General features: G+C 36.7%; 1 protein-coding gene across 2 annotated transcripts in view; it reads right to left on the reverse strand.

The window, feature by feature from the left end:
- Positions 1-12223, reverse strand: part of DNAJC13 (DnaJ heat shock protein family (Hsp40) member C13) — a 153684-nt gene that overhangs the window by 53002 nt on the left and 88459 nt on the right. For both annotated transcript variants that reach the window (XR_011487368.1, XM_070466748.1), the window contains exons 28-33: positions 10825-11027; positions 9655-9739; positions 6127-6281; positions 5397-5442; positions 3342-3496; positions 1673-1874 (exon numbers count right to left, since the gene is read on the reverse strand). Coding sequence is in view for 1 of the 2 variants with exons in the window: in XM_070466748.1 (XP_070322849.1) it covers positions 1673-1874; positions 3342-3496; positions 5397-5442; positions 6127-6281; positions 9655-9739; positions 10825-11027 (846 nt within the window). In the remaining variant the exon portion in view is untranslated. The remainder of the gene's footprint in view (positions 1-1672; positions 1875-3341; positions 3497-5396; positions 5443-6126; positions 6282-9654; positions 9740-10824; positions 11028-12223) is intronic.

Genomic DNA, 12223 nt, shown 5'->3' on the forward strand with positions numbered 1-12223 from the left:
ATTTCAAATCTTAAAAGATGATCCTGTTAAAGAGATGCATTCAATATGTCAGCAAACTTGGAAAACTAAGCGTGGCCACAGGACTGGAAAAAGGTCAGTTTTCATTCCAATCCCAAAGGGCAATGCCAAAGAATGTTCAAACTACCATACAACTGCACTCATTTCACCTGCTCATAATAAGGTTATGCTCAAAATTCTTCAAGCTAGACTTCAGGCAGTATGTGAACTGAGATTTTCCAAATATACAAGCTGGGTTTAGGAAAGGCAGAGGAATTTGCTGGATCATGGAGAAACCAAGGGAGTTTCAGAAAAAGACCTACTTCTGCTTCAATGACTACACTAAAGCCTCTGACTATATGAATCACAACAAACTGGGGAAAATTCTTAAGAGATGGGACTACCAGACCACCTTACTTGTCTCCTGAGAAAATTGTATGCAGGTAGAGAAGCAACAGTTAGAACTGGACATGGAACAACAGACTGGTTTAAAATTTGCAAAGGAGCACATCAAGGCTATATACCCTCATCCTGCTTACTTGACTTCTATGCAGTGTACATCATGCAAAATGCCAGGCTGGATGGAGCACAAGCTGGAATCAAGACTGCTGGGAGAGGTACCAACAACCTCAAATATGGAGATAATACCACTCCTAAAGGCAGAAAGTGAAGAGGAACTAAAGAGCCTCTTGATGAGGGTCACAGGGGAGAGTGAAAAAGCTAGCTTGAAACTCAAATTCAAAAAACGAAGATCATGGCATCCAGACCCATCGCTTCACGGCAAACAGAGGGGAAAAAGTGAAAGCAGTGACAGATTTTATTTTCCTGGGCTCCAAAATCACTGTGGACAGTGACCACAGGCATGAAATTAAAAGATGCTTTCTCCTTGGGAGGAAAACTATGACACATCTAGACAGCATATTTAAAAGCAGAGACATCACTTGGCGACCAAGGTCCAAACAGTCAAAAATATGGTTTTTCCAACAGCTATGTACGATGTGAGAATTGGACCATAAAGAAGGCTGAGCACCAAAGAACTGATGCTTCTGAACTGTGGTGATGGAGAAGACTCTTGAGAACCCTATGGAGAGCAAGGAGATCAAGCCAGTCAATCCTAAAGGAAATCAACCTTGAATATTCATTGGAAGGACTGATGCTGAAGCTGAAGCTCCAATACTCTGGCCGCCTGATGCAAACAGCTGATGCAATGGAAAAGAACCCAATGCTGGGAAAAACTCAGGGCATGAGAAAGGGGGAGGGGCAACAGAGGATAAGATTGTTGGATAGCGTTATCAACTCAATGGATAGGAGTTTCAGCAAACTCCAGGAGAGGGTGAAGGGCAGAGAAGCCTGGCGCGCTGCAATCCATGGAAATGAATAGAGTCAGACACAACTGAGCAATGGAACAACAACAAATTCTGTTACATGTATGAAATTTGAGTTTGTTTTTGTCAGAAAAGATCAAGATTGTAAAGTCCTTTTATGCTCCCTGAAAAAACTGTCTTTGAGTTTAGGATTTACCCAGATACACCAAACTACACTCAAGTTATAGAGTGCTGAACTAAAAAGAACTATTTAAGAAATCTATTATCCTTCTTAGAAAGAAGAAATACCCAGAAGCGATTGGAGGTTATTTTTATGATTTAAGAAGGCACAAATTAATCTGCTGACTTACCGGGTCTTTAATTGGCCAATCTGGAAACCGGAGTGTATCACAAAGTTGTTTGAGATAATAAATACTACAAAATAGTTCATTTTCTAGTTGTGGATAGTTGATAACTGGGATGGGACAATATTGATAAAGTGCTCTTGTGTTACTCTGAAGACGAGGTGTGAAATCAGCAAGATGGGCAGCAATCTTCTCTATCATGAGGCGCCTACAATTAGAAAAGTCTCCAAGCATTATGATGGAATTATTTATTTTTAAAAATATTTACTTATTTGGTTGTACCAGATCTTAACAGAGACATGTGAGTCCTAGTTCCCTGATCAGGCATTGAACTGGGCCCTCTGCATTCAGAGCACAGAGCCTTAACCACAGGACCAACAGGGCAGTCCCTATTTCATTTTATATTTTATTTTAAAGAAAAGTTTATGACAGGAAATCATGCAAGATAATTACATGGATCTTCTTCAGAGTAACTCAGTTACTGACCTAAAATAAGAGCTCTAAGAAAGTTAGAGTATTCTAAACTTACTGTGTAAAAACACTCTATGGATATAAATTTGTTTGTAATACTATCTATAGAGAAGACCAAAGAGAAAAAGACTGAGAATACCAACCCTTCTTCCTGAAAATCCAGTCATTAGAAGGTCACAAGGTATGAAATCTGCATGTATGAGGGAATGGAATCAAGTCAGCTCTATCCCCAAAGAAACTCACTCTATGGGCTTTTAGTTAATTTAGCACAACCTAGGATCTGGCCCTCAGCTAAGAAGAAACTGGATCTGCTCAGGATTCACAGAGCTACATCCTTTAAATGAGGGACTCATACCAACCAATCTCAGAAGAAAAATATTACACAGAATAATTATAATAAACTTACTTATTCATATCCCTATACATTTGTTCCCAATGAAAAATATGACAGTCATACAGAATATATTCAAATTGGTGGCTAGTACATGTCAGGCTGATAGGTCAAACTATTACAGAAGCCAAATGATGACCAGCAGGTAGCACTGTGAGTGTGGGCCAGCCAAAGAAGAGTGGGTAACTGACTCAGAAAATCAACTGCCATCCAGCTAAGAAGACTGAGGGGTTGTTCAGAGAGGCAGACTTGACACTGGAATCATCAACTGCCAAGACTTTACCAGACACAGCCTGTATGGGTATTGATATTTGCTTCTGGGCCTCTCCTTTTTCTCGGTGGAATATGGACTTTCCTATGGCATTCTCCTGGCAAAGTCCAGATTATGGTCAATGTGTGCTGGCTAGGAAGCCCTAATTAAAATGACTTTGGGTATCTCTAGTCTGATCTACTTTTTGTGGGCAAAGTTTTTAAGTGGGGCATAGTTCTATTCCCAAATACTCAGAAGTGTCTTAATTTAAGCCCCGTATGTCCCTTATATATATATTAATTCATTGCCTGAAAAGTACCAGTGGTAATAGGCTCCACACCCTTATGCAAAACTCTACTAAGGTAACAGTAATTTTGTCACATCATGTTAGAACAGGAAAAAAGCTGAGGGCCTTGTGAACAAGTCACTTGATTTGGCACCAATGACTGCTGTAGCTTGAGGTTATGCAACTAGTGAAAGTAAATATTTTCAGAGAAGTCAAATCAGATGGCAAAAGGTTGAGAGTCTGTGTATAGAATACAAACAATCGACTGGCTATTTACCTCATTTCACTGCTCCATATTGCTTCTGGAGTATCAAATTCTCCTAGAAAGATCTCAGAAAACTTTTCAGGCTCGTAATTTTCTAAGTAACAAACCATTGCTTCTGGTAGAATGTGCCCAAGTATACTTCTCTGAAAAATATCCTGTCCTTTTGTCTTTAAAACAAAACAAAACAAAACGTAGTTAGAAACACTTTAAAACTTTAATTATCTTCCAGTTTTCTAATAAATGAATTGGTATTAGAGAACATTTTAAGAAGCTAATTGGAACATACTGCTTTTATGCTTTGGAAATTTGATGAAAAAAAATGGCAAAATGAGAAGTTCAAGGTTTCTGGTATGAACTGCCTTAGCATGAGCTCTAAGATGGAACTACCCCCTCTAGCCCTGCAGCAGCCTTAATTCTCTTCAGGGTCAGGTACTGCCAACATTATTTAGGGCATTTGGCCTTTGACCATGTGTAATGGTAGAGACCAACAAAAGGAACATCCTGCAAAGATTTACATCAATTATTCTATCACACTGTTGGCAGTAGTTCCGAACCAACACATGCTTCTGTTTTCAAAAATAAGTCTAGAAAAATCAAGATCTTAAAGAGCCTATCCTCATGAAGTGTAGCTAAAACTTAGATGGAGAATTTCGATTAAAAGTAACTGTAATTAATGGTATTAAGAACTTCATATTCTCTGGTTGGCCAAATGGAGTCAGGGTAATGTTCATACTTTTATCATGGTAAATTTTTAAACTCATTTCTTTACCTAACTGGGGGGGAAAAAAAACCCCTAGGGACTATAAATACTATTCTTATTTCCTTCTAGGCAAACTGAGGACAATTCGTTCCTCTAGGATCTGACAAAGAAGTGAAAAAAGCCCACATATGGTTTTACTACTGAGTGCAAAGACAAATTAGATGATAAATATTTTCAGGCTTTTTACTAATAAAAGCCATAAATTCACTGTTAAACTTTTAGGAGACGAACTGCTGTTCTGTTTTTTAGAACACTATTATTTGGTTCTACATCTAGAGTTCTGCTATAAACAAATACTGTTTTGCTGTAACCATTCAAAATAGTTAGGTGAAATGATTTTATACTATAAAATTTGAAAAAAGATTACATATACATAACTGCACAGAAAAAAGGGGAAAAAAAAGAATGACAAAAGTGCTTTATGTTGCATTAATGTGGTAGCATTAGAGGCAACTTTTTAAGAAACTTTTTATTCTCATTTTCTAGTACAGAGCTACGGAAACCATACTTCCATGGGCATCACTTTAATATTATTAGATTGTAGATAGATTACTTTCTAGGGATTTACTGGCTTCTCTATAAAACATGCAGTTTTGGTCTTGTGTCTGTTGTCAAAGTGGTGTAACATTCCTTGGTTAGTCTCTTAAACAGAGGTCTAGTTTTGATTTATACCACTCTCAATAAAATCTGAAAATCAATGTTTCATGAAAAGTCTAACAAAATTTCAAACAAGATTCAGTTATTTATTTACAGTAAACATTTCTGCAAAATGTAGGTAAAAGTTACATTTGTCAAAACGACCTGGATAAAGTCTCATTTTTTTATATTCCTATTATTCCTCCCCAAGTAAAATGGTAAGAATATTTGAGAGCACCTGAAAAACTAAGTAGCCTCAAAACAGAAACTTAGCACTTCTCCCACACCGGGATCTGAACAAAAAGAATGTGAAAGTCTTACTGAATCTAAGCTGACTATATGAGACTCAGGCATATACTGAATTATTTATTACTACTACTAATTAAATTTTACACAAAGGGAACAAATTACACTCATAGATAGCAAATGTCAGGTTATAATCATATCTATAATTTAAATATTAACTCTAATAGGCAACATTTATTTTTAACATTTAAAACATTAGCTTAGACTCTTTGTGCAAGGTACCACAAGGAAAGCAAAATACGGATAAAATAGTATCTGCCTTCAAGTGCTTATAATCCAATAAACATATACAATTTAGGAAATGTTTGTGCCAGGACAGGTTCCCCAGTATTAAGTCCCATATTCAGAGGATTAATCTGGCTTACCTCTTCTGACTTGAAGGCTTGTTTGGTATGTGTGTACTTCAAAAATCTAGGGGAAAAAGAAAACTACTTATCAGGTACAGGAACTGATTTAGATTTAATAACCTTAATTTTCTAAGATGGGGTCTTTTTTTTTCTTCTCTGAAGTATAGCTGATTTACAATGTTGTGCCAGTCTCTATACTGTATGGTGAAATGACTCAGTTATACACACACATTCATTCTTCTATTACAGTTTATCACAGGATATTGAATATAGTTCCCTGTGCTATACAGTAGGAACTTGATGACTAAGACCAGATTTTTTTTATAAATAAAAGCCATAAAAGGCTCTTAAACTTGTAAATCCATATTCTCAAACTGCTGAATTTTTATTTAAGGTAAGAATTTATATGAATTAGAAAAGTTTTTAAATGATGGTCATATAATTATATAATAGAAAAAATTACTCAATTTTAGGAAAAAAGTAAAATGTAAAACAATAAAAATATATTAAATCTGTATGATTAAAATACTAGATGGTGATACAATTTTTATGTAAGATGTGATAAAATGGTGTGATTCTGAATAGCTTTTCCCCAATCTTCTAATTTTCAAATTTTCAGACATATAAACACCTCTTAAAATGAAAAATATAATAAAGGCAATGATATGCTCACAAAATATAAATTTTTAATAAATCTGTCCATGTACAATTCAAATAATTTCATATAAATTATCATTAGAGTCTTTACCGAGCAACAGGAAGCACATTGGAACCTGTATACATCATGATGAAGAAAAATACTCCACTTAGATAAAGTCGAGGTAACTGTGGGTTATCTTGCATAATATGGTATAACAAAATAGCAACCTTCTCAACAAGGATAGGATCAAAGGTCAACAGTAGCTAAAAAGAGAAATAAAACGTTTTTGTTACTGGGCTATTAAAACTTGCATCATCATCGTTCATCTTAGGTTTATGCATTTCATGTGCTGAAGTTACAGTTTCTCCTAAGTAGTAAGTGGTGGTGGTGGTTTAGTCACTAAGTCGTGTCCGACTTTTGCAATCTGTGGACTGTGGCCTGCCAGGCTCCTCTGTCCATGGGATTCTCCAGGCAAGAATACTGGAGTGGGTTGCCATTTCCTTCTCCAGAGGATCTTCCCAACACAGGAACTGAACCCGGGCCTCCTGCATTGCAGGCAGATGATTTACCAACTGAGCTATGAGAGAAGCCAAGCAGTAAGTAGTAAAATTAAAATTAGACTCAGTATGTTTATCTACCAGCTTCTAAACAGATTTGAAAAATATTTTATAGATTTAATGCAGAGATAGTAAAATAGAGAATTAATCAAAGCTTATTCATTAAAAGCCCAACAATGCCTGAAGCTGCTTTGTTTGATTAGAGGTAAAATTGTTTTCTGTGCAGGACTCTTCCTGAATGGACTTCTCTGTTAATGACAAAAGGAAAAAGAATACTAACGCATATATATGGAATTTAGAAAGATGGTAATGATAACCCTATATGCAAAACAGAAAAAGAGACTCAGATGTACAGAACAGAATTTTGGACCCTGTGGGAGAAGGCGAGGGTGGGATGTGTCAAGAGAACAGCATCGAAACATGTATATTATCAAGAGTGAAACAGATCACCAGCCCAGGTTGGATGCATGAGACAAGTGCTCGGGGCTGGTGCAATGGGAAGACCCAGAGGGATCGGGTGGAGAGGGAGATGGGAGGGGGGATCGGGATGGGGAATACATGTAAATCCATGGCTGATTCATGTCAATGTATGGCAAAAACCACTACAATATTGTAAAGTAATTAGCCTCCAACTAATAAAAATAAATGAAAAAAATGAAAATAAAAATAAAAAAAATAAGTAAATTTTTTTAAAAAAAAGGAAAAAGAAGAGTAGCTACATTTTGGGTTAGTTTCAGGTCAGTTGATTTGAAATGAAGCCTCCTCTGAAGACTATTTGAGAACTCAAAAGAACTGAGCAGAGCACAGCTTTCAGTGAAACAGCACTAAAAAAACAGTGTAAGTGCAAGTACAAGGTAAGAGGGTAGCCAGACACCAGCAGGGCTGCTATGGCCAGATAGCACCAAGAGATGCCATCTCCAGAAATCTGATCTAGCAATACTGAAGGAACTATCTGGAAACTCTGGAATGCATATGGACTAGTAAAAAAAAAAGTGTCAAGTACTGCTATGACTAAACACCTGATAAATTTAGTAAGTTTTATCTTAACACAAGTAACATTTCAATTTGCTACGAACACTTCCTTCTGAGGAATCCCCGATTTGGAGTCAAATGCTACCAGTAAAAAAATTACAATAATGAAAATAAGTATTAGCTCAGACTAAGGGTCAAAGTTCTAGATTCAGTATATGAGACTGCAGAGCCATATGTCTTCAAGTAATTTAAATTTTTCTGTTTTTGGTGTCTTATCTATTCAACAAGGTATTTAAATTATACACAGTAAAATAGTACTATGACGTATTTCACAAAAGAAAAACTGAGACACAATAACATAGCATTTTTCCTAGAGTTAATGGTGTTAAGATTAGATATCACTCTAACAAAAATATGGAAATTAACAGGCAACAACCTAGAATATCTGAAATAGTGACTATACCAGAAAACCTAGGATATTCATTTGCTATATCCTAGACCATTCCAAAAATCATGAAGCTGTATTAGATGGTAAAACTGGTTATTGCTCTTAGGGTCAAATGATGTACAGAAAACTGTACTGAGCAATGTAGATAGACAATGTTCCTGAAAAACACTATGGCTGCCTAACTATGCTTAGCAAGAATAAGGTCTCCCAGAATATAGAAAATTAAGTGAAAACAAAAACAGCTTCTAAGAAACTTTTTTTTTTTTTTTAACAGTATAAGAAAAATACAGGAGGCACAAACTGCTTAAAAGCAGCTAGGTTTATCAATAAATTTCTTCTGTCATTCTATTGATACTTGCTCAGATATTACCAAGAATCTTTGGTTAATTAAAATATATCTTTCCCTCAAAACTTCATGGTATGCTGACCACATCTCTTAAAATTTGTTTTTCAGTCAATCCTTCCTGGCCCGAAATTCAATCTTGTTTACATCTACTTCTTTCCTCTGTTATTAAGTACTGGAAAATGTTGGCCAGAGGCACACGTTTTAGGCACGGTCCTTTATCTATATGAGGAGAGAGTCCAGGATGGAAAACAAACCCTTCTCCTTGTACCATGTCATATGTGCAGCTACAGAGACATCTAGGCTAGGGTGGTGGTAGCTGCAAGAAATAAATGCAGTGCTCTTCAGAAGAGTACACAACACTGAAAAGCCAGCATGCTTAAATAACAGAAGTTGGGGAAGATTTTTTAAAAATATTACTCAGCCATTAAAAAGAATTCATTTGAATCAGTTCTAATGAGATGGATGAAACTGGAGCCCATTATACAGAGTGGAGTAAGCCAGAAAGATAAAGACCAATACTGTATACTAACACATATATATGGAATTTAGAAAGATGGTAATGATAACCCTATATGCAAAACAGAAAAAGAGACACAGATGTACAGAACAGAATTTTGGACTCTGTGGGAGAAGGCAAGGGTGGGATGTTTTGAGAGATCAGCATCGAAACATGTATATTATCTAGGGTGAAACAGATCACCAGCCCAGGTTGGATGCATGAGACAAGTGCTCAGGCTGGTGCACTGGGAAGACCCAGACAGATGGGATGGAGAGGGAGGTGAGAGGGGGGATCGGGATGGGGAATACATGTAAATCCATGGCTGATTCATGTCAATGTATGGCAAAAACCACTACAATATTGTAAAGTAATTAGCCTCAATGTATGGCAAAAACCACTACAATATTGTAAAGTAATTAGCCTCCAACTAATAAAAATAAATGAAAAAATAAAGAAAAAAACAAAAAACAAAAAACCCAGCATGTCTACATCTGTGGCCTGCTGGTATGCTTCCCTGAAACAGTACCCCTAAAAACACCGTCATGCACCAAAAACTTCAGCATATCACCTTTCAGTTATTATGCTGTTGTGATTTTTAAGAACGGATAATAAATAAAACATTTTGAGAATAATTCTGGAGCCTGGAGCCTTCCCAATTCTAGGCTCTTGGATGTACAGCCTTCCACGGTAATTCATGTTTTCTGAAAATGGAATAGACTACAATAAAACAAAGACTGGTGGTCACAATACAGTTAAATAAGGGAAAATGATTCTTAAAATATTACTTCCAGTTTATTACATAAAAGTAACTTACCTGAATAATATGGGGAAGGCAAGCATTGTCTGACAATAATCTTTTCACTCTGGGTAAAGGCCGAATGATGGCATTATCTTGATCCCTAGAAAAGTATTTTCTACAGTCAATATTTGATACATTTATTAAGATTTGTATGTTCAGAGCATGTGACATTCTACTAGGCATGAAGCATGTTACCTTATTTTTTTGTTCATGAAGATTTACCTCTCATACATCTGGGAACATAATTAGGTATGTTGGTTTAAATCTATTTGACTGCTTAACAGGATTTCATTTCCTTCCATAAGATTTCCTTGAAAAACAGTACCCTAGAACAGCCAGAGGCTCTTACTATTTAACTGATTAAACTTGATGTTGTCCAAACACTGTCAGTGGATATTCCCCCCAAAGGGCATAGCAAACCTTTTCACATAAATTTAAACATTAATTTAACTACTCTCAGTATTTTCCAGGTGAGGCCTTAATTTTTATGCTACATTACTTCTAAATATTAACTGTATGTTTTAAAGCCTGACCTGAATTCATATTTTAGAGAACTGGAATTATGAAAGCCTCAAGTGCTATAATATCAACAACTAATCAGTAAATCCCATGACAAAATATCTTTATTACAGTAACAAAACAAGATGATATATATTCAAGTTTTACAAATATTGAAAAGTTCTATGCAAGGGTTACAATTATGACTATCACTGGATAAACAGTCTCACCTTCACTAGTCAAGTGGGGCAAGAAACGGGCCTAGACTCAGGTTCTTAAACCAGGAGAGACTAACCTGACAGATCAGGAGCAGGCACTAGGCACTCACGACTATAAACTACAGTGTGTTTATTTCAAAATGTTCCTACCCCAATCACATGAATATGACAACTTATACTGTTGATAGAGAACAGCTAGTAACCCTCAATTTCATAAGATTATTTGAAGTTTCCTAGAGGAAGTTGCTTTTTAGCTACCCTATCAATAAAATTTGCAAATTATTTCATTATATTTTGTTTCAAGAAGCTCCAAAATTCAAAAGAGCATTCCCTCAAAAAGCCACAAATGGAAAATCTTTGCTCTAAGTCACTAGAAAAATCCAATGCCTTAGAAAACATCCATAAAAATGAGGAAAACAAGATGTTTTAGAGTCCCTGTTAACCATGGAAATATTCAGTTACATTTTACCTGCTTGGAAAATATCCACACATTGTAATCAACATGTTCAATATCAGGGTAGCAAGGTCAGTTTCATTTAGTACAGCCTGTCCACTGGCTAACAGACACCACTTAAGCTGGGGTATTGCCTGAAGTGGTCGCCATCCATCCATGCCTTGAGCCCAGCATCTGGTTTTTGCATTTAACATTCCTTTGGTCCACAATTCCTGCATCTAAATGAATCAAAGGCGTCATTATTAGAAGCACACCAAACAAAATGAAGTTTGCTAATGTTCCAAATAGGAAAAGGAGTACTTCAAGGCTGTATATTGTCACTCTGCTTATTTAACTTACATGCAGAGTACATCATGAGAAACACTAAGCTGGAAGAAGCACAAGCTGGAATCAAGATTGTAGGGAGAAATATCAATAACCTCAGATATGCAGATGACACCACCCTTATGGCAGAAAGTGAAGAGGAACTAAAGAGCCTCTTGATGAAAGTGAAAGAGGAGAGTGATAAAGTTGGCTTAAAGTTCAACATTCAGAAAACTAAGATCATGGCATCTGGTCCCATCACTTCATGGCAAATAGATGGGGAAACAGTGAAAATAGTGTCAGACTTTATTTTCTTGGGCTCCAAAATCAGTGCAGATAGTGACTGCAGCCATGAAATTAAAAGACGCTTACTCCTTGGAAGGAAAGTTATGGCCAACCTAGACAGCACATTAAAAAGCAGAGACATTACTTTGTATACAAAGGTCCGTCTAGTCAAGGCTATGGTTTTTCCAGTGGTCATGTATGGATGTGAGAGTTGGGCTACAAAGAAAGCTGAGCACCGAAGAATTGATGCTTTTGAACTGTGGTGTTGGAGAAGACTCTTGAGAGTCCCCTAGACTGTAAGGAGATCCAACCAGTCCATCCTAAAGGAGATAAGTCCTGGGTGCTCATTGGAAGGGCTGATGCTGAAGTTGAAACTCCAATACTTTGGCTACCTCACGCAAAGAGTTGACTCACTGGAAAAGACCCTGATGCTGGGAGGGACTGGGGGCAGGAGGAGACAGGGAAGACAGAGGATGAGATGGCTGGATGGCACCACCGACTCGATGGACATGAGTCTGAGTGAACTCCGGGAGTTGGTGATGGACAGGGAGGCCTGGCGTGTTGCGGCTGATGGGGTGGCAAAGAGTTGGACATGACTGAGTGACTGAACTGAACTGAGTGTTTCTTATTTCACAAAAAATACAAAGCTATGAAATATATGTGCAAATTCACTATTAGAAAACAACAAATTTTGCTGGCAGGCCTTCAGGCATTCTAATTTGTTTAATATTAGAAAATAACCATTTAGTTGGCTAAATTGCAGAGCATTAGAAACATACAAAATAATAAAAACCATAGGCAGAGTATAAACAACCGAATTACATAT

This window comes from Odocoileus virginianus, chromosome 4, assembly GCF_023699985.2.
Source record: "Odocoileus virginianus isolate 20LAN1187 ecotype Illinois chromosome 4, Ovbor_1.2, whole genome shotgun sequence".
Lineage (NCBI taxonomy): Eukaryota > Metazoa > Chordata > Mammalia > Artiodactyla > Cervidae > Odocoileus > Odocoileus virginianus.